The sequence below is a fragment of the Triticum urartu genome, chromosome 6A (genome assembly GCF_056163025.1).
Source record: "Triticum urartu cultivar PI428250 chromosome 6A, HENAU_Tu73, whole genome shotgun sequence".
NCBI lineage: Eukaryota > Viridiplantae > Streptophyta > Magnoliopsida > Poales > Poaceae > Triticum > Triticum urartu.
The window spans coordinates 9,234,129-9,257,444 of NC_141878.1; the positions used below are offsets into that span (position 1 = coordinate 9,234,129).

A 23,316-nucleotide genomic window follows, 5' to 3' on the forward strand; every position below is an offset into this window, starting at 1 on the left:
CTAGTATATAAAACTGAATGCATAACAGACTCTCTATATGAAAAATATGGTGCTACTTTGAAGCACAAATGTGGAAAAGGATAGTAAAATTGCCCCTTCTCTCTTTTACTCTGATTTCATTTTTTTTGGTGGGCTCTCTTTGCCCTGTTTTTTCTCGGCCTCTTTTTGTCCTCTTTTTTTCCTCACTGGGACAATGTTCTAATAATTAATAATGATGATCATCACACTTCTATTTACTTACAGCTTGATACTAGAATAAAGTATGACTCTATATGAATGCCTCTGGTAAATAAATAGCGTGTTTTGGTAACAAGCGCTATAGCTAACTTAGCTACAACATTTTTTGCCTACCGGTGCTACCACTACGTTTGACTTAACTCCCGTGCGGTTTCTCCCCCCAGCCACCACTTCTACCCCAAATCCCTTGTCAGTCGCACAGCGCGCCGTCGCCCCACTTCGCCCCCGTCTCCTGCCAACGTGGACGCCCCTAGAGCCACCAGATCCGCGCGCCGGAGCAACCCTCGATGCCCCTGTCTTCCTTGTCGTCACCGGAGACACCCTTGCACTAGTAGAAAAAGGGCCTATTGTCCCGGTTCGTAAGGGTCTTTTGTCCCGGTTCCTGAACCGGGACTAAAGGGTCGGTACTAATGCCCTGTCCCTTTAGTCCCGGTTCAATCCAGAACCGGGACAGATGGGCCTCCACGTGGCCTGTGCGCGAAGCCCAGGCATGAGGGCCTTTGGTCCCGGTTGGTGGCACCAACCGGGACCAATAGGCATCCATGCGTCAGCATTTCTGTAGCTGGGGTTTTTGTTTTTTTTTTGAAAGGGGGGTTGGGGGTTAATTTAGGTGTTTCATATTTTGTGTTAGCTAGCTATAATTAATAGAGAGAAGTGTCCTCTCTTATGTCCGTGCTTGGTCGACGCTACGTACTATACATACGTATAGAGAGGACTAGACATGCTAGCTAGCTAGTAAGCAAACGAAGGAAACAGAAGATCGTCATGAATATATATGCATACAGAGAGAAGTGATATCGACCACCTATCCTTCTCCGAGAGATTGGTCGAACAACAAGTTCTCGTATATCTATCCGACACTACCGGCTACATATATACAATAATTATCTCTTACAAATATAATCTCCTAACATATGGACTCGTGGTCCACATAGTATTCTCCGTCTTGAGCGATCACGTGGTCAAGAAAGAATGGCGTCAATTCCTCTTGAATTGCTCGCATGCGAGCTGGTGCTAGGAGTTCATCCCGCTTCCGAAACATCTAATTTGAAGAAGGGGGTCAATACATATATATATATGAATGAATGAAACTCAACACAAATGATGGTAATAAAATAAAATTGTGAATGTTGTTATTTACGCATGACGAACAATATGAAGTGCGTAAGTAACAACATTCACAATTTTATTTTATTACCATCATTTGTGTTGAGTTTCATTCATTCATATATATATATGTATTGACCCCCTTCTTCAAATTAGATGTTTCGGAAGCGGGATGAACTCCTAGCACCAGCTCGCATGCGAGCAATTCAAGAGGAATTGGCGGCATTCTTTCTTGACCACGTGATCGCTGAAGACGGAGAATACTATGTGGACCATGAGTCCGTGTGATTATATTTGTAAGAGATAATTATTGTATATATGTAGCCGGTAGTGTCGGATAGATATACGAGAACTTGTTGTTCGACCAATCTCTCGGAGAAGGAGAGGTGGTCGATATCACTTCTCTCTGTATGCATATATGTTCATGACGATCTTCTGTTTCCTTCGTTTGCTTACTAGCTAGCTAGCGTGTCTAGTCCTCTCTATACGTATGTATAGTACGTAGCGTCGACCAAGCACGGACATAAGAGAGGACACTTCTCTCTATTAATTATAGCTAGCTAACACAATATATGAAACACCTAAATTAACCCCCCAAAACCCCCAACCCCCCCCTTTCAAAAAAAACAAAAACCCCAGCCACAGAAATGCTGACGCGTGGATGCCTATTGGTCCTGGTTGGTGCCACCAACCGGGACCATGGGTCTCCTGCCTGGGCTCCGCGCACAGGCCACGTGGAGGCCCATCAGTCCCGGTTCTGGACTAAACCGGGACTAAAGCGCCGTGGCATTAGTACCGACCCTTTAGTCCCAGTTCAGGAACCGGGACTAAAGGCCCTTACTAACCGGGACAACAGGCCCTTTTTCTACCAGTGTCTCCACCTCCAATCCTAGAGGGCATACGACCTTCTTTGCTGCGTATGTACTGTCGGGCAATTTATTATCCTTTGGAAGCTTCTTCTTCAATATTTTCAGTAGCTTCTTAAATCCTTTGTCAGCCACAGCATTCTCTGCCTTCCACTGCAGCAATTCCAATATGGTACCGAGCTTTGTGTTTCCATCTTCGCAATTGGGGTACAACCCTTTTTTGTGATCCTCTAACATGCGATCGAACTTCAGCTTCTCCTTTTGACTTTCGCATTGCGTCCTTGCATCGACAATGACCCGGCGGAGATCATCATCATCGGGCACATCGTCTGGTTCCTCTTGATCTTCAGCAGCTTCACCCGTTGCAGCATCATTGGGCACATCGTCTGGTTCCTCTTGATCTTCACCAGCTCCCCCCGTTGCAGCATCACCGTATTCAGGGGGCACATAGTTGTCATCGTACTCTTCTTCTTCTTCGCCGTCTTCCATCATAACCCCTATTTCTCCGTGCCTCGTCCAAACATTATAGCGTGGCATGAAACCCTTGTAAAGCAGGTGGGTGTGAAGGATTTTCCGGTTAGAGTAATACCTCGTATTCCCACATTCAGTGCATGGACAACACATAAAACCATTCTGCTTGTTTGCCTCAGCCGCATTGAGAAACTCATGCACGCCCTTAATGTACTCGGAGGTGTGTCTGTCACCGTACATCCATTGCCGGTTCATCTACGTGCGTTATATATAATTAAGTGTCCAAATTAATAGAAGTTCATCATCACATTAAAACCAAAGTACATACATAGTTCTCATCTAACAACATATAGCTCTCCAGAGCATCTAATTAATTAAACCATACACTGAAACTATGTAAAACATTTCAATGCGAAAACAAATGCGATCATAATCGCAACCAAGGTAACAATTGATCCAACGACATAATGATACCAAGCCTCGGTATGAATGGCATATTTTCTAATCTTTCTAATCTTCAAGCGCATTGCATCCATCTTGATCTTGTGATCATCGACGACATCCGCAACATGCAACTCCAATATCATCTTCTCCTCCTCAATTTTTTTGTTTTTTCCTTCAACAAATTGTTTTCTTCTTCAACTAAATTTAACCTCTCGACAATAGGGTCGGTTGGAATTTCTGATTCACATACATCCTACATAAATAAAATCTATGTCACGTTGGTCGGCATAATTTTCATAAACAATAAATGAACCAATAGTTATAAAGAAAATATATATACCACATCCGAATCATAGACAGGATGAGGGCCGACGGGGGCGGATACCAAAACCATCGCACGATATAAGATGCAATAATAAAAGTAAGAAAATAATACAAGTATCTATGTAAACATACAAGTAAGAATATTTTTTCCTTTCAAAAAGAAGATAAGAACAAGAGGCTCACCATGGTGGTGCCGGCGATGAGCTCGGCGTGGGTGATCGACGGCGGTGAAGACGGGGACGGGGCGTGACAGACCGCTAAACCTAGACAAATATTGAGGAAAATGGAGCTTGAAGGTCGAGCTTGGAGAGGAGAAAGCTTAAGTAGTTTGGCTCGGGCATTCCATCGAACACCTTGTGTGCATAGGAGGTGAGCTAGAGCACCACCAAGCCCTCTCCCCCTCGGCCAGAAAAAAACAGAGCAGTGTGCTATGCTCTTACGCGAGGGGGTATATATAGGCACCTCATTGGTCCCGGTTGGTGGCATGAACCGGGACTAAAGGGGAGCCTTTGGTCCCGATTCAAGCCACCAACCGGGACCAATGGTGGTGGGCCAGGAGCGAGGCCATTGGTCCCGGTTCGTCCCACCAACCTGGACCAAAAGGTCTAGACGAACCGGGACCAATGGCCCACGTGGCCCGGCCGGCCCCCTGGGCTCACGAACCGGGTCCAATGCCCCCATGGGTCCCGGTTCTAGACTGAACCGGGACTAATGGTCTGACCCGGCCTGGACCATTGCCCCCTTTTCTACTAGTGTTGCCTCCCTCGCCACCACCGGAGCCATCCTCTGTAAGCCCCCATCCCTCCTCTCTCTCTCTCATGCATAGCACAAACATTTGACAGAGAACTAACTACCTAGGTTAACTAGTTTAATTAGGTTAATTATCTAGGTTAACTAGGTTAACTAGCTAGGTTAACTAACAAGGTTAACTAGCTAGGTTAATTAGGTTCATTAGGTTAACTAGGTTGGCTAGGTTAGAGCAAAATTTAGTTTAGAGCAAAAATTAAGTTAGGCTAGTAGGTTTAACTATTGCAGTAGGGTTTAATTATGGTTTATGTTTTCATAGATGTTTTTTAAAAGAACAAAATGAAGAACATGTTGCAGCAGTGCTGCTAGCAATATATAGTGGTACTAGTAGATGTTAATTAGGTTAGGGCAGTAGTGCTACTAGTAGATGTTAATTAGATGTTTTTTAGTTAGGGCAGTAGGGTTTTAGTAGGTTAATTAGGTTAGTAGTGCTGCTAGTAGTCGTGGTACAGTAGGTTAATTAGGTGAAGTTAAATGAATGGCCTAAATGAATGAAATTAGTAGTTAACTGAATTTTTTTAATTTCATAATTATAGAGCACAAAAGTTATCTGAATCTTTTTCTATTAGTACTTAACTGAATTTTCTTCTACACTTAGTTTTTGAATTAGATGTTAATTATGGCATTAGGGTTTAGTTTAGAGAAAAAAATTAAAATTAAAATATAAATTTCTATAGTGATGCAAGTCTAGTAGGTTCTTAATTTTTACTGATTTTTTTATAACAGAAATTTAGGACATAATCTGAATTGAGTTCTAGGGTTCATAATTTGGTATTTAGGACAGAAATTGAGTTCTAGGGTTCATAATTTATATTAGGACAACAATTTAAGACAGAAATATGTAAATGTTCTGGGCTTCTAGGGTTCATCCATCTATATTCAATATGAGAGAGCATGAAATTTCTGTAGATTTTCTTGAAGTGTCAAACACTACGAGATTCGGTCATGTTATATGCAAATTCATCAATAGTGTTTGCTCATGTATATCTACTGTTGTAGTTTCTCATGTACATGTTCTTAAGTGGTCATGTTATATGCAACATTGAAGTAGTTCGATTGTGCCCAAGTGGCCTTTTGTTATTTGTAGGGAATGATTCCGAGTGACCTAGGTTTTGCCGGAATGTTGATTCATTTCCGTTCCGGCAAATTTCAGATGCTCGATTTGTCCACTTTGTAGCAAAGGTCATGCCGAAATTTTCCGTCTCCTATGACGATGACCGTCTATAGTATCTCAATACTGGCGCCTATGACGACGGAGGATTGATTGCTCAGCAGTATGTGTACTTAGGGTATGAGTGTGATGAGTTGGTGCCTGAATTGCCGGAGGATGAACGTATTATAGGCTCACTTCAGGTAGTAAAGAAGCATAGGAAGAGATCGAGGAAAGGCAAAGCTGCTTCTATGAGCCAGCCGCCTCCACAGCCTCGAGTTGAAGACCGTATACATATCATAAGTGCGGCGAAATACCAAGCCAGCGGTAGAGTCCATATACGGCGATCTATGGATACTTCATGACGATGTGCTGCGGAGAGAGAAAAGCCTGATCGGCTCAAAAAATCCAGGATACCCTCTCTATGTGGTTAACGTGCCGCACTTATTGAAAAGTTCTTCCTTCGATTCGATTACATCTTCGACATGTTTCACTTGAAAAAGCTGAATTTTATGTTTGTAGGCCTTTTTACCTTGTACATGAACTACATCATCAGGATTGAGCAGATACCTTATATCTTTGTCGCTGACCCAAGCACCATGAATACGCGAGTAACTACATCACCGATTTCATGGTCGGCAATAAGGACAAGGAGACCATTCTTGTGCCTTATCATCTCATGTAAGTCATCCGCAGATATCCTTCCTTCGATTTCAATCATTGATACGTCTCCAACATATCTATAATTTTTTATTGCTCCGTGCTGTTATATTATCATTCTTGGATGTTCTACAAGCACTTTACAATCATTTTATATCCTTTTTTGGACTAACCTATTGACATAGTGCCAAGTGTCAGTTGCTGTTTTTTGCTTATTTTTTACATCGCATGAAATCAACATCAAACGGAGTCCAAACATCGCGAAACTTTTTGGAGATTTTTTATGGCCCAGAAGACTCCGATTGGGCCAGAGCAGGACCTGGGGGTGCCCCGAGGGGGCACAACCCACCAGGGCGCACCAGGGCCCCCTGGCGCCCTAGGCCCTGGCGCGCCCAGGGGGTTGTGCCCACCTCGGTGGCCTCCCGTACCCCTTCTTTGCACTATAAATTCTCAAATATTCCGAAACCCTTCGGGAAAAAAACCTAGATCAGAAGTTCCGCCGCCTCAAGCCTTTATAGCCACTGAAAACCAATCAGGAGCCTGTTCCAGCACCCTGCTGGAGGGGGAGATCATCACCGGTGGCCATCTTCATCATCCTGGCAGCCACCACGATGAGGAGGGAGTAGTCCACCCTTGGGGCTGAGGGTTTGTACCAGTAGCTATCTGTTTAATCCCTCTCTCTCGCGCGCGCGATCTATATCATGTGCTTTGTTAATATAGTCGGATCATATGATGTTTCTCCCCATTATACTCTTGTTATGATAAATTGAGTCTTTACCCTTTGAAGTTTTGTATTGTCGGATGGAATATTCAGAGATGAGAACACATGAGGTATGTCTTGCAATATGAATACTTGAGGTGACAAATGGGGTATCATATTGATTCACTTGATATGTGTTATGGCATTCAACTCGCGGATTTCCGCGGTGATATTGGGGTAATCTATGCATATGAGTTGATGCACGTTTTTATTATCTTTTCCGACAGAAACTTTGGGGTCTCCTTGTAGTTCTTTGTGTGGTGTGAGTATTATGAATATGAATTTGCTTTGGTGTTATTCTAGTACGAAATCTTGATTAGATCGATCGGGAAGAATAGCTTGCGTTATTCTAGTACGAACTCTAGGATAGATTGATCGGAAAGAATAGTTTTGAGGGGGTCTCTTACCCTACAAGCAATTTCTATCTTTTGTTCTACGCTAATAGGAACTCGGGAGTGATTCTTTGCTGCACTTTGAGGGATAATCATATGATCCAACTATGTTAGCATTGTCGAGAGATTGCACTAGCGAAAGTATGGACCCTAGGCCTCATTTTTAAGCATTGCAATACCGTTTGTGCTCACTTTTGTTACTTGCTACCTTGCTGTTTTTATTGTTCGCACTACAAAAACTCATATCTACTATCCATATTACACTTGTATCACTGTCTCTTCGGCGAACTAGTGCACATATACAATTTGCCATTGTATTTGGTGTGTTGGAGAAACAAGGGACTTTTTGTTATTTGGTTGCAGGGTCGTTTGAGAGAGACTACCTTCATCCTACACCTCCCACGGATTGATAAACCTTAGGTCATCCACTTGAGGGAAAATTGCTACTGTCCTACAAAACTCTGTGCTTGGAGGCCCAACAAGAGTCTACAAGAATAAAGTTGTGTTGTAGACATCAATCATTCATTTTCATGCGTTGAGGCCAATTTGAGGTGTACTTATTTTTCGCAGCGACAGGCGCGCCATCCTCATCATCCTTTACCCCCATTCTCCCACGCTCTTTACTTGGACTCGGCGAAGAACATGAAGAAAAAGGATTACACTCACATCAAGTCTGTTCTCGACAGTGCTATCTTAAGCTACGACCTACGGGGTGGAGAGATCTCACGCTCAAGAAGACAAGGAACCGTGCGCCCTCCTTCGGCCATAAGACCGACTTCTCCTTCATCTAGCAACCTACTCTCAGTGATGGATTCTATGTCGTCCTCTACATGCTGGAGTACAGAGGAGATCACCAGAACCTTCGTATATCACCTAGATCTGGCAATGCCAATATTCTGCAATGGGCAAAGAAACTAGGACATGTCCCAGATCATCGACTCCGAGCTGAGTTCTATCACATCCAGCGTGAACTTGCCCAAATCATCAAGAGGGAGGTCCTCGAAAAAATAGGGTTGTTCTATGAAGAAGGGCAAATGTCTCGGGAAGACGTCCGAACACATGTAGTCGCTCAGCATCTCGACCTGAAGCCTTTCACTGCGCTCGGGGACTATCTCCCTGATTTGGATGGATGGCACGACATGTTGGAGTGATTGACGATATATGACAATATGTCCGTTTAGTCCATACTTTCTTTATGACAAAACTTTGAGTTATGCATGTAGAAACTTTATTTGTGATGTAATTAAACCGTCCTCCTCAACTAGCGAAGATCACTTTAGTTAGAGAATTTTGGGTACGATGAACTTTGTTATTTATGTTTATGATATGTTGCTTCTAATTTTGCCAACTCTGTCTCTTTCTGCTGCTCAACTATATATGTTGCATATTATCGACTCATGTAATGATGCAGGTACATAGATCATTGATGGCGAATAAGTGCTATGCCAGGAGTATACGATGAGTGGCTGGAGTGTCAGGCCCAGGTGTACCGGTTTCCGAGCGACATCGATACACTACTAGGGAAAAGCTTATAGACAGGCGCTTACTAGTAGCGCGGGTTTATACGCCTCGCTGCTGCAACTTACTAGTAGCGTGGTTTTTTACCCCTCGCTGCTAATAAGTTGATAGTAGTAGCGCCGGTTTTTAACCCTCGCTACTAATAAGCAGTCTCTACCGTGCCCCCTGGGACATGCCATAGTAGTAGCGAGGGGTATGAACCCGCGCTACTACTAAGTTGATAGTAGTAGCGCGGGTTTATACCCCTCGCTACTACTAAGTTGATAGTAGTAGCGCGGGTTTATACCCCTCGCTACTACTAAGTACAAGGTAGGTGAAGTCTTCATATCCTTGGCCGAATCCCTCCTCTCTCCCTCACTCTCCCCCTCTCTCCATAGGCTCTCCCATTCCGCTTCTCCCTCCCACCCGCGATTCCCTTCCTCATCCACCACCAACACCGGCCTCGGACCTCATGCCTCCCCCAAATCCGGCGACCTCCACACCCACCGCAGCCCCCTCCCCTCCTTCCTCCTCCTTCTCTGATGTTGGAAGGAGAGGGAGATCCAGCAGAGCGCCATCCATGGCGGCGGCCAGATCCGCCATGGACACAACCACAGGTGAGTTGTTCTTCCTACTCTCTCTCTCTCTCTCTCTCTCTCTCTCTCTCTCTCTCTCTCTCTCTTCCAGATCGAGCAGAGTGCCATCCATGGCGTGATCTAGGGTTTTGGCTCCAACTCCGGTGACCACCGATGAGTTGATGCACCTACTCCTCTCTAGCTCTCTCTTCCTCTTCTAATCCTTGTCTCTTTTTTTGTAGAAGCAGAAAAGGAGAGGTGTATCACCATGGACGAGTTCATCCCCTCCAGGATCAGCATTGACCATGGATGAAGATGACGATAACGCCTAGCTAGCAGCAGCAGCCATGGCTGGAATTTATTTTTTTAATTCCTAATTAGTTAGCAGTAGCGAGGGTACAGACCCATGCTACTACTAGTTAGTAGTAGCATAGGTGGTATCCACGCTACTACTAACAGACGTAGTAGTAGCGCGGGTGGCACCCGCGCTACTACTACCAGTTAGTTGTAGCGCCGTATCAGTAGCGCGGGGCACCCACACTACTGATGTACACCCATGCTACTGCTAGGCTTTTCCCTAGGAGTGATAGAGAGTTCGATAGCAAAGCCAAAGCGGAAAATAGTTAGTTTAGATCCACGCTAGTGCGAGAGAGGGATCCGAACCGACGCCTCAAGAAGTACTACATTATGTATGATGTGACATGTCAGTTAACTTGTGTCGCTATATCGTTATTATGATGTGACAACATGATTTGTATTGGATGATATGATGAGACTATTATGTGTATGATATGATGAGCATATTGCATGTTTATGATAGGATTAGAATACTATATAAAACCTATACAAAAATATCGCAAATACATAGGAAAAAAATGTGATCATATAGTAGTAGCGCTGGACACGAAAACGCTACTGTTAAGGCACTTAGCAGTAGCGCTGGTATGGACAGTGGTACTGCTAAGTAGGTATAGCGGTAGTGTGGATCAAAACGCGCTACTGCTAAATGTTAGCTGTAACGCTGTATCAGTAGCGCGGTGCCCCGCGCTACTAATAGCCCATAGACCTATGTTATTGCTAGGCTTTTCCCTAGTAGCGTCCCGTTCCGCGTCAACTATGACCACATCCGGGGCATGCTGCTCGACCTCCTCCTCCTACTGCTTCGGAGAGTCCAGAGGCAGGTGATGGACGGAGAAGGCGGTGGACGGATCCAGTGGTGCGGGAGGGATGGGGCGAGCGGTAGGGGTCATGTGTAGTGGTGCAGGTAGGCGATAGCCTGTTGGCTGCCCTCCAAAAAGGCTCTCAATCATCAGATCTAGGTCAGAGTCTTGTTCGAGAGCCTATCTTCACGGTACCCAGAAAAAGCTCTTTATTTTTTTGAAATAAATTGTAGACTATATGTTTCTTTATTTTTTCAAACCACCCTATCATATAGGAATATAGGATGTTTTAAAAGAGCAGTTTTAACATGGTCCCTCTTACCCCCTCTTTTCACATGAGAGGTAAGAGTATAAAATAGATCTTAGCCGTTGATCTCATCAATAAATGGCTTGATTGACTCTTACCTTCTTACCTCACATGTAAAATAAAGAGGTAAGAGGGACCATGTTAAAATTTGCCGTTTTAAAAAGCTTAAAATGACAACAAACTTGACACGTTCCGCTCTGTCGGTGGCTAGATCCATTGTCGGAGCTGGTCATGTTTCTACCTGGCCTCTATCATACTTCTGTCTAACATGCTCAAATTTTTACCACACCCTACATGCCCATAAGACGTCACCGTGCCAGGTCCTGTGGATTTCTAGTATCGTATGATTTTGCGTGGATTTGAAGGCTCAACCTGGCATGAGGGGAGGGGGTGCTGCCCCTCCTGCGGCTGCACATGGCCTTCGCACGGGACAAAGATAACATTTAGTAGTTTTTAAACTGCTTCCGTCCTTGATTTCATGTGGTCGCCATTCAGATCTGAAATTTCCTATATTAAGTCCTTACAAATGCAACTAATTTCCCAAGTACATCATTCACAAACTAGACCCATTCCCTCTCGATAGCTAGATCCGCCCTTGGATTTGGTCCTATTTCTACGCGGCCTTCGTTCAGACTTCTGCAAAATGCGCTCAAATTTTTATAACACCCTACAGTGGTTATATGACAACATCGTGCCAGGTCCCGTGGATTTTTTCACATCGTACGATTTTTCATGGATTTGAACGGTTGCATTCGGCATGCCGTCGAACTGCATCCCCCCCCCCCCCCCCCCCCCCCCAATCGTGTGGCCTTCCGCTCCTTAGGCTGCGCATGCGCAATGCATGGGGCAAAGACAACATATATGCTTTTTTTCAAACTGCTTCCACATAGATTTCATGTGGCCGCCGTTCACATCTGGAATTTGAGTGCACAGAAATTGCTTCCACATTGATTTCATTAAGTCCATAGAAATGCAGTTAGTGTCACAAATATTGTAGGCCGGCCCGAAAAAGACCAGGCCTGTTGTGCGTCATGTGATGGTGTCATTTGAGCGCACAGAAAGTTTCAAGGACAGCGGAGTAACGGCCCCGCACTTCCTTCACAAATAGGACACGTCGGCAGCGTCGGCAGGTCAGTTTGGACAAGCGGCGGAAGTACGGCGTGTAGGAGCAGCAGCAAAGGAAGCTGACATGCAGAAAATAATTTGAGCGGTGGCAGCGGACTAGCTGACTAGGGTTATTCAAAGCGGCAGTTGTATGATCAAAAGAAACCAAATGGTGGGTGAACTAATGCAAAATATGCAATGGAGGTTAAACCAATGTAATGCTGGAACATATATATGCTACTATGATTTGAATTATGCAATGGAGGTTAAAAAGAAATGACTCTCTGTTGAGTATCAGACCACTGGCTCTCGGCAAAGTGTACCCACCGTCACGGGGCCATCAGTCGCAAACGGCCGTGGTTGGTGGCACTTGTTGCCCAAAGCACTCGGAATATACATTGTAGTGGGCACGGGGTGCACAGCTCCTGCCACTATCGGAGGGGTTACTAGTGGTGGGAACGGCACCAGCCTCTGATAACATGGGCCCCCGCCACTGCCAACCTGCAGTCTTATACTATTAATCCTCCCACCCCTTTCTTGTATATTTTTTCATTGTTTTCCGTTGGTATCATTCCAACTCCCGTTGACAGTAATTGGCACGATGTGGCCTTTATATTCGGGATGCGATCCGACAAGGCAGACACGACATTAGCATTCCCATTATAAATAACGCATGGTTCTCTGCCTGCATCATCCACCTCCATTTCTCCCATCATACTACAGAGTTGAGGGTGAGCTTGATTAAATTCCCCCACGCAAGTACTGGGTTGTTGTTTCCTTTACTTGCTGCGTTTCTAGTTGTACAAACTGCCGAGGTAATCAACATTGAATTTATTTTTTCTTATCTTGGATGCATTCATATGTTGCTCTACAGCTAGAAATTTCAGAAATCGATTGACACGTATAGGACAGTAGGAAGGACACTAGCGGCAGAAGAAGTTTACGATGACTTCGTAAAGATTGATTTTGGTCAGACATACATGTTCGTCTGGGTGCGTGTTTGCAGATGGGTATACTGGTGATTGCGGCAGACCTGCAATGCTGCCGCTGCAAGAAGAAGATCAACGATGTCCTGAAGTGCCTCCAAGGTAAAACCAAGGAAGTGGTATCTTGAAACCCAGGAAATTAACTATTCTAGATCTATTGTTTATGGTGCTCTTATCTTGAACAGTTTTTCGCACTAATAACTCGTGGTTACCTGTGTGTATGTGTGTGTGACAGAGGATTACTGCATCGAGAAGATTGAGTACGAGCACAAGGCCAACAAGGTGATCGTCCGCGGCAAGTTTGACGCGGAGAAGCTCCGCCAGAAGATCTTGTGCAAGGCCTGCAAGGTCGTTCAGGAGATCATCATCGTCGACGTATGGCCGCCTCCTCGGCCAACAAATACATGCGTGCCAGAGCCTGAGACGCCGAAACGAACATGCAAGTTCGTGCCATACCCGTGTCCGATGCCGTACCCTATGCAGTGCTACTTGAACTGCCCTCCGCAGCAGTGTCTCTGCTGCCCTACCCCCATGCCACCACCGCAGGAGCCAAAACCCTGCGAGTGCTCGCACTGGCAGTCACATCACCATGGCGGCTGCTGCTGCAGCAGCAAACCTGCGCTACCACCGCCATGCAACTGGTTAAACCACAGAGGCTGCACCTGCAGCAGGCAGCCAAACTGGCCGCCGCCCACTTGTCCTCCCTTCTTCCCTCCGCTATGCTGGATCGAGGAGTGCCCGCCGGACCCCTGCTCCATCATGTGATGAGATTGATTTATTATTACTACTATATCAACACCGCCCTTGATTTGCTTTGGACTGTACGCTGCTACGTTAGCTACCCTACGTGCCTCGAAAATAAGAATAATGCAAGTCGGTGTTACTTGTGTACCATACCTAAAATGTGTACGTCTACTGGTTCTGCTGTTCAGTATACGAGCAGGAGTATGTGTAGCTAATTATGCTTTGTACATGTAATCCTGTTTATTTCTGTACGTAGTTTCACCATCTGTTGTAATTCGATCTGCTCTATGATGAATGGATGGCTGTGTAGGGTTTTTTTTCGAAAAAGGGGTTTGCCCCGGCCTCTGCATCAGAAAAATGCATATGGCCATATTATTAATAAGCAAAAATCCAACATATGTCTCGTAGTCTCAAACAAAAAAAGGTTGTGCTCAACACAGAGCACGAAAGCAACAAACTGGACAGTCACAACCGGCAGGCAAATAAACACAGATAGGAAACTAAACACCTATCCTATTACATGACCGCCATCCAAATCGGTTGAATATAGCCCGAGCTACCGTCTTCAATCGGATAGATCCAGTAGGCACATGCTCCCTGGCCTCCGTCGGAGTGAGTAGCGACCACATACGGATGAGTGCAGTGAAGATAACCTGCAAGAAATGAATATTTGTTGTTATGTTAAAAACCGAATCGTATCTGCAGTTCCAAATTGCACATAGTAAAGCACATACTCCTACACGGATATGTCTCGCTGTTACTACGTCAATTCCATCTAACCACGTCCCAAATAAAGTGTAGATGGAATTCGGAGGAGATATATTAAAGGCTATGTGGACCGACCTCCACAAAATCTTAGCCAGAGGGCAATCAAAAAAGAGGTGTCTGATTGACTCATCACTAACACAAAAACTACATATTTTATAACCCAATCAATTGCGTTTCGCCAAATTGTCTTTAGTTAAGATGACCTGTTTGTGGACAAACCACATAAACACTTTGATTTTTAAAGGCACTTTCATTTTTCAAACATGTTTCGAACTAGGAATAATGCTAGCATTGATAATATCCAAATACATGGATTTAACAAAAAACTCCCCATTTTTAGTTAGTTTCCAGCATAACTGCTCTGGCTGTTGAGAGAGTTGGACCACCATCAATCTTCTCACAAGATGGAGCCAAGCTCCCCAACGGTGTCCCACTAGCGTCCTCCTGAATTGAATATTAAGAGTATTTGACTGTAGTACTGTTGCAATGTAAGCGTCTCTTCGCTGAACAATATTATAGAGAGAAGGATATTGGATTGCTAGGGGCGTCTCTCCTAGCCATGTATCCTCCTAGAATCTTGTGGAAGTACCATTGCCAACTACAAATTTTTGTCCTATAAAAAACGTCTGCTTTTACTCGCATGAGTCCCTTCGAAAAGGGCGAATCAGTCGGTCTTATCGTCACCTGGGACAAAGTTTTGGACTGGAGGTACTTATTACGAAAAATCTATGCCCAAGTGGCATCCGTCTCTACAGATAACTTATACAGCCACTTGATAAGAAGGATATTGGATGGCTGTGTAGGTAAGTTGCCAACAATGAGGGCACCAAGCCTCACAACGAAAGATGGTGGTATTCTGGACAATCCTTTCCTTCGAACTTTCTCAATCGGCTACAAATTACATATGTATCAAAGTATATATATTGGATCAGAGGCCGCCTGCTACGAGGCACTACTTAACGCTACATAATGCTACGGACCCGCGTGTTGTCATCAACAGTTCTTCCATTTTTGTTTGGCGTTTCGTGTTTCCATAGGATTTGGAATTGCCACCGACTCCAGAGCGCGACTTGCCCTAGCTCGTATCGACATCCAGCATCTACTCGGAGTCGCATTGTTCTCCCTTAGTTGCTTAACCAAGTCATTTTTGCACTTGTATTTGTGCATGCAGGATTGCCAATGGGGCTTCTCTCCACAAGCCATAGACATGACATGGTTGTGTGTTATCCTGTGTTGTCACATGTGCCACTCGGTTGTCGTCGGACTTAAACAACCTGCTAGAGTGGCTATTAAGGACACCTGCAACCAAATTAAGGGCACCCACACAACCACCTGTGTAGCCCTCCTCTTCGTCAGCGGTCCATGTCCCCCATGGCTTATGCATCAACCTTTTGGTGAGAGATCTGTTCGGCGAGATTTTTGATATTTCGACAGTGGACACATCCGCTTGTATCGATCATCAGCCATTCTAATTTCCGTTCACAACTACGAGGCGACCTTCTACAGGATAGCTGCAATGGGGTTTGTCCTTGGTGGTTCTTGTTCGTCCGATTGGGGCATCGGTGTTTCTAGACTCATTAAGCAACCCAACTGCGGTAAATGCACATGGTCGGTGCGGGTGACAAGGAGTATATTGTCTAGACTCATGAACCAACACCAGGCCGATTAGCATTTTGGATTTCATTTTCTGTTTTTTCACCGGACCTTAGTGAAATAGGTGAAATTCGTCATTTCACAAAATTTTCAGAAAATTCCGGATGAAAAGGGCAAACAAAAATTTGAAATTTGAAACAAAAAATGGCTGAAATTTGAACTAAAATGACCAAAATTTGCCAATCTTATTGAAATTAGGTAGAACAAGACTACAACACAGAAATTGTAGCCACGCTCGATGTTGCTGGCGCCGCCACAGACTCACTGGACGCCCAAGTGCAGCCTCGACCTCATGTGGCCCCGATCCGCAGCCGCCGCTGACAGGGTCGCCGCGTGCACGGGCACTGTCACGGCCTCGATCTAGAACCTTCATGGGAAGGAGAAGGAGTTCTTGAGCCTTGAGAGGGCGGTGGGGGGGGGGGGGGGGGGGGGGACGGACGAAGAGAGGAAATGTGAAACTAGGGTTGGGGCTGGTTCAGCTTGAGTTTTTATACCATAGAGAAGTGTGTGGACTACTATGGGCTGGGATGGAAGTTCTACAAAGGCCGAAATATTTGACCGGGCTATACTCCTACTGGGCCCAGGCGAAAAAGGAAAATTTGGGAGTATTTACCGATTATGTATATTGTAGTGGGTGACCACTGAAAATGGCAATTGAGGAGTAGTGGCGCCAGCTGAACAGAAGAGGTGTGATAGTCTGATAGACATGTTGGTGGAACCGCTGGGTGCAGCAATACAACGTGCATGTGCAATAACTATATACTTCGACTCAGTCCGCATGCTTGCTGCAGATTACTCCATCCACTCCCATGCAGAGGCTAGGGAAGTGAAATTCTCCCCCAATTTTTACGCTCCTTCTCGCGACCCCTTCGTCGCCTCCCCCGGCGGCGGCGGGGAACCCTAGCCGCGCCGCCTCGGCCCCCTCCCCACCACGTCCCACCTCCTCGCCGCCGCCTGAGGCAGCCGCCGGGCAAGCCCGGGGCGCCAAGGATGGTGGCTGCGGTGTCTCGGCTGCCCTGCCTCTGCGTGGGGAGTCCTGGATCTAGAGCGACGGCTCCTTTGGCGAGGCACGACAGGCTTCGGCAAGCACCGTGCGGGCGGTGGATCTGGCGTCCTGGCCGCACGGGCGGCGGGATCCCGGTGGTCGCTGGCGGCGGGATCTGGCGCCTCCCCTCCTCCCCTGTTCGGCGTGCGGGTCAGCCTGGTCGGGCCGCGCTTCCCTTGGACGCCGGTTTTGTACAGGAGGCGCTGCTGGTGGCGGGGATCTAGTTCGGGCGAAATCCCTGGCCGGCCATGGCCGGCCGCGCCGACGGCAACGCCTAGGGCGCTGTTCCCCTCCTTGGAGGCGTCGGTATGGACTGATCTCCTCACTTCCCCTTCCCCTAGGTCTCCCGGGCGAAATCCCTAACTTTGTTGGGTGGCGGCGGCGCTCACGGCGCCGTTACCTTCTTGAAGGCGCCGTTTTGGGAACCTTGGGGTTGGGTGGCGCTTGTGGGTGGTGGGCAACGGCGGTGGTGCGGACCTATCCTAGCATGGATCTAAGTCCGTTGCTTGGAGATGGACTCGCGTAGGTGGAGGTCATCGTTTGGCGTCATGGTGGCGTCCATGACGGAAGACCTTCCAAGGCTCGCGTAGGTGGAGGTCGTCGTTTGGCGTCGTGGTGGCGTCGATGGCGGAGGACCTGCTACGGTTGACACCTCAATCTGCTATGAAGATGGACCAGTGGAAGATGGCGACGATGACACATGTGAGTGTGTCAGACCGGTTTGTGCCCTGGACCGGATAGATGGCTCGGTCAGGTCTCCGTCTTTAGATGTTAGGCTTAGGTAGAGGTCTGGGTATGTGCCCCGGCTTGCACCCCTTCATCATATGGATAGGAGTAGCGGCAGATGTTGCCAAGATGGCGGATTTAGTCATATTGTTGTTCTACTTTGTAAGGTTCTAGAGAATAATCAATAAAATGGCCGCATGCATCCTCCTTTTCTTAAAAAAAAAACTCATGTTCATCATCTTTAATCTCGGCTATAGTATTGGCAGAATTTATCTAAAAGATCTCTCGTTCATTGTATAGCATGCATGATTGCCCTACACTTCAAAATTTACTTGAAATTAGTATGTTTTTCAGTAACACACAAATATTGTTGACCGCTGAACTGTGTATATCTGTAGATGCACTTCGGATGGTTGTAGTCCTTTGTTAACACTTTGTACAAGATTTGAGCCTCCCAGTTACTCTTCCCTTCCCGGTGCCTACCATGTCTAGTACCTTGAAATGGTTTTCGCTTGTAGAGAATCAAGTGCTCATCCCTCAGGCCATGATAATCTGATTTAAACTTTTCTTTACATACACTACTCCAAGCGGTAGCAGCTCGCTTAGCTTGCGGAGAGGGTGCCCAAGGGGTCATAGCAAAATCAGGAAATGTAACTGCTACGTAACAGGAATCATGTGCTGAAGATCGTTGGAGTCATGTGCTGAAGAAATGCATTCCACTTGGGCATGCATATATGTCCAGTTGTTGCACATGGACAGTATCATTCCATCCAGCCCGGTCCCATTACATGCTGATCCGTACATTGCCACACTACTAGCTGATCCATTCAATACTCTTTATAAATGGTTCATTCAACCATCACACTGTTCGGTATAATTGTGGAATCAAATTTCCTTACCATTTTGCTAAATATCGCACATATTTCAATTCCAAATCGTATAGTATATATCGGTACACTTTTCCCTGCGTGGGATGTTTCACGCCACTCTGCCTTTGAAATATAGGTGTGGTGGTTCAGTAAGGTTTGGATACCAACCTGGCCCTGGCTGTAGTACCTTTCTTTTTATAGCCTGATAAACGCGTCATGCATAAAGGGGCACTCTCTACTAGGAACCATATATGTGTGCATCTACTAGCTGGACTGAACAATAATGAAAACCGGCGAAACTGCAAGTGGAATTCCAGTAAGTGCTCTGCTTGCCTCGGGTCTTCATCTGTCATTTCTGTTTAGTCGATCAGTTCGTTACCATGGGGACAAAACAGACCAGAAAATCCTGCTACGATGGAGTAGAGCTGTGCACTCACTAGTAGAAAACAGGGCTATGGTCCAGGCCGGGTCAGCCCATTAGTCCCGGTTCAGTGTAGAACCGGGACCAATGTGGGCATTGGTCCCGGTTCGTGAGCCCAGGGGGCCGGCCGGGCCACGTGGGCCATTGGTCCCGGTTCGTCTGGACCTTTTGGTCCCGATTGGTGGGACGAACCAGGACCAATGGGCCTCGCTCCTGGCCTTTAGTCCCGGTTCATGCCACCAACCGGGACCAATGGGGTGCCTATATATACCCCCTCGCGCAAGAGCAGAGCACAGTGCTCTGTTTTTTCTAGCCGAGGGGGAGAGGGCTTTGTGGTGCTCTAGCTCACCTCCTATGCACATGAGGTGTTCGATGGAATGCCCGAGCCACACTACTTAAGCTTTCTCCTCTCGAAGCTCGACCTCCAAACTCCATTTTCCTCGAGATTTGTCTAGATTTAGCGGTCCGTCACGCCCCGTCCCCGTCTTCACCGCCGTCGATCACCCGCGCCGATCTCATCACCGACACCACCGTGGTGAGCTTCTTGTTCTTATCTTCTTTCTGAAAGGAAAAATATTCTTACTTGTATGTTTAGATAGATACTTGTATCATTTTCTTACATTTATTATTGCATCCTATATAGTGCGATGGTTTTGGTATCCGCCCCCGTCGGCCCTCGTCCTGTCTATGATTCGGATTTGGTATGTATATTATCTTTATAACTATTGGTTCATTTATTGTTTATGAAAATTATGCCGACCAACGTGACATAGATTTTATTTATCTAGGATGTATGTGAATCGGAAATGCCAACCGACCCTATTGTCGAGAGGTTAAATTTAGTTGAAGAAGAAAACAATTTGTTGAAGGAAAAAATAAAAAAAATTGAGGAGGAGAAGATGATATTGGAGTTGCATGTTGCGGATGTCGTCGATGATCACAAGATCAAGATGGATGCAATGCGCTTGAAGATTAGAAAGATTAGAAAATATGCCATTCATACCGAGGCTTGGTATCATTATGCCGTTGGATCAATTGTTACCTTGGTTGCGATTATGATCGCATTTGTTTTCGCATTGAAATGTTTTACATAGTTTCAATGTATGGTTTAATTAATTAGATGCTCTGGAGAGCTATATGTTGTTAGATGAGAACTATGTATGCACTTTGGTTTTAATGTGATGATGAACTTCTATTAATTTGGACACTTAATTATATATAATGCACGCAGATGAACCGGCAATGGATGTACGGTGACAGACACACCCGCGAGTACATTAAGGGCGTGCATGAGTTTCTCGATGCGGCTGAGGCAAACAAGCAGAATGGTTTTATGTGTTGTCCATGCACTGAATGTGGGAATACGAGGTCTTACTCTAACCGGAAAATCCTTCACTCCCACCTGCTTTACAAGGGTTTCATGCCACACTATAATGTTTGGACGAGGCACGGAGAAATAGGGGTTATGATGGAAGACGGCGAAGAAGAAGAGTACGATGACAACTATGTGCCCCCTGAATACGGTGATGCTGCAACAGGGGGAGCTGGTGAAGATCAAGAGGAACCAGACGATGTGCCCAATGATGCTGCCACGGGTGAAGCTGCTGAAGATCAAGAGGAACCAGACGATGTGCCCGATGATGATGATCTCTGCCGGGTCATTGTCGATGCAAGGACGCAATGCATTAGTCAAAAGGAGAAGCTGAAGTTCGATCGCATGTTAGAGGATCACAAAAAAGGGTTATACCCCAATTGCGAAGATGGCAACACAAAGCTCGGTACCGTACTGGAATTGCTGCAGTGGAAGGCAGAGAATGCTGTGGCTGACAAAGGATTTGAGAAGCTACTAAAAATATTGAAGAAGAAGCTTCCAAAGGATAACGAATTGCCCGACAGTACATACGCAGCAAAGAAGGTCGTATGCCCTCTAGGATTGGAGGTGGAGAAGATACATGCATGCCCTAATGACTGCATCCTCTACCGCGGTGCATACAAGGATCTGAACGCATGTCCGGTATGCGGTGCGTTGCGGTATAAGATCAGACGAGATGACCCTGGTGATGTTGACGGCGAGCCCCTCAGGAAGAGGGTTCCTGCGAAGGTGATGTGGTATGCTCCTATAATACCACGGTTGAAACGTCTGTTCAGAAACGAAGAGCATGCCAAGTTGATGCGATGGCACAGTGAGAACCGAAAGAAAGATGGGAAGTTGAGAGCACCCGCTGATGGGTCGCAGTGGAGAAAAATCGAGAGAAAGTACTGGGATGAGTTTGCAAAGGACCCAAGGAATGTATGGTTTTCTTTAAGCGCGGATGGCATTAATCCTTTCGGGGAGCAGAGCAGCAATCACAGCACCTGGCCCGTGACTCTATGTATGTATAACCTTCCTCCTTGGATGTGCATGAAGCGGAAGTTCATTATGATGCCAGTTCTCATCCAAGGCCCTAAGCAACCCGGCAACGAAATTGATGTGTACCTAAGGCCATTAGTTGAAGAACTTTTACAGCTGTGGAATGGAAACAGTGTACGTACGTGGGATGAGCACAGACAGGAGGAATTTAACCTTAAGGCGTTGCTGTTCGTGACCATCAACAATTGGCCCGCTCTCAGTAACCTTTCAGGACAGACAAACAAAGCATACCACGCATGCACGCACTGTTTAGATGACACTGAAAGTATATACCTGGACAAATGCAGGAAGAAGGTGTACCTGGGCCATCGTCGATTTCTTCCGACCAACCATCAATGTCGAAAGAAAGGCAAGCATTTCAAAGGCAAGGAAGATCACCGTAAGAAGCGCGCCATGCGCACCGGTGATCACGTGCTAGCTATGGTCAATGATTTACACTACGTAATCTTTGGAAAGGGTCCCGGTGGACTAGCTTTTTCGAATGACGCTGAGGGACACACACCCATGTGGAAGAAGAAATCTATATTTTGGGACGTACCCTACTGGAAAGACCTAGAGGTCCGCTCCTCAATCGACGTGATGCACGTGACGAAGAACCTTTGCATGAACCTGCTGGGCTTCTTGGGCGTGTATGGGAAGACAAAAGATACACCTGAGGCACGAGAGGACCTGCAATGTTTGCACGAAAAAGACGGCATGCCTCTGAAGCAGTATAAAGGTCGTGCCAGCTACGCTCTTACGAAAGAAGAGAAAGAAATCTTCTTTGAATGCCTGCTCAGTATGAAGGTCAGGACTGGCTTCTCGTCGAATATAAAGGGAATAATAAATATGCCAGAGAAAAAGTTTCAGAACCTAAAGTCTCATGACTGCCACGTGATTATGACGCAACTGCTTCCGGTTGCATTGAGGGGGCTTCTACCGGAAAACGTCCGATTAGCCATTGTGAAGCTATGTGCATTCCTCAATGCAATCTCTCAGAAGGTGATCGATCCAGAAATCGTACCAAGGCTAAGGAGTGATTTGGCGCAATGTCTTGTCAGTTTCGAGCTGGTGTTCCCACCATCCTTCTTCAATATCATGACGCACGTCCTAGTTCATCTAGTCGACGAGATTGTCATCCTGGGGCCCGTATTTCTACACAATATGTTCCCCTTTGAGAGGTTCATGGGAGTCCTAAAGAAATATGTCCGTAACCGCGCTAGGCCAGAAGGAAGCATCTCCATGGGCCATCAAACAGAGGATGTTATCGGGTTTTGTGTTGACTTCATTCCTGGCCTTAAGAAGATAGGTCTCCCTAAATCGCGGTATGAGGGGACACTGACTGGAAAAGGCACTCTTGGAAGTGACTCAATAATATGCAGGGACGGATATTCTTGGTCTCAAGCACACTACACAGTTCTACAGAACTCTACCTTGGTGACCCCATATGTCGATGAACACAAGAACAGTCTGCGCTCCAAACACCCGGAGCAGTGCGACGACTGGATTACATGTGAACACATCACGACTTTCAGCAGTTGGTTGGAAACACGTCTCAGAGGTGACAACACTGTTTGTGATGAGTTGTACTTGTTGTCCAGGGGACCATCTTTGACTGTATTGACTTACAAAGGATACGAGATAAATGGGAATACATTTTACACGATCGCCCAAGATCAAAAGAGCACCAACCAAAATAGCGGTGTCCACTTTGATGCAGCAACCGAGAGCGGAAAGGACACATATTATGGTTACATAGTGGACATATGGGAACTTGACTACGGACCTGATTTTAAGGTCCCTTTGTTTAAGTGCAAATGGGTCAATCTGTTAGGCGGCGGGGTACAGGTAGAC

The 23,316-nt window shown here is 46.1% G+C and overlaps 1 protein-coding gene across 1 annotated transcript; it reads left to right on the forward strand.

The window, feature by feature from the left end:
- The first annotated feature begins 12,546 nt into the window (after positions 1-12,546).
- LOC125516023 (uncharacterized) lies at positions 12,547-13,910 on the forward strand. The gene is made up of 3 exons (XM_048681505.2): positions 12,547-12,676; positions 12,868-12,949; positions 13,083-13,910. Exons 2-3 carry the CDS (start codon positions 12,868-12,870, stop codon positions 13,610-13,612), a joined length of 612 nt encoding a protein of 203 aa, XP_048537462.2. The 5' UTR covers positions 12,547-12,676; the 3' UTR covers positions 13,613-13,910.
- Positions 13,911-23,316: the final 9,406 nt, after the last annotated feature.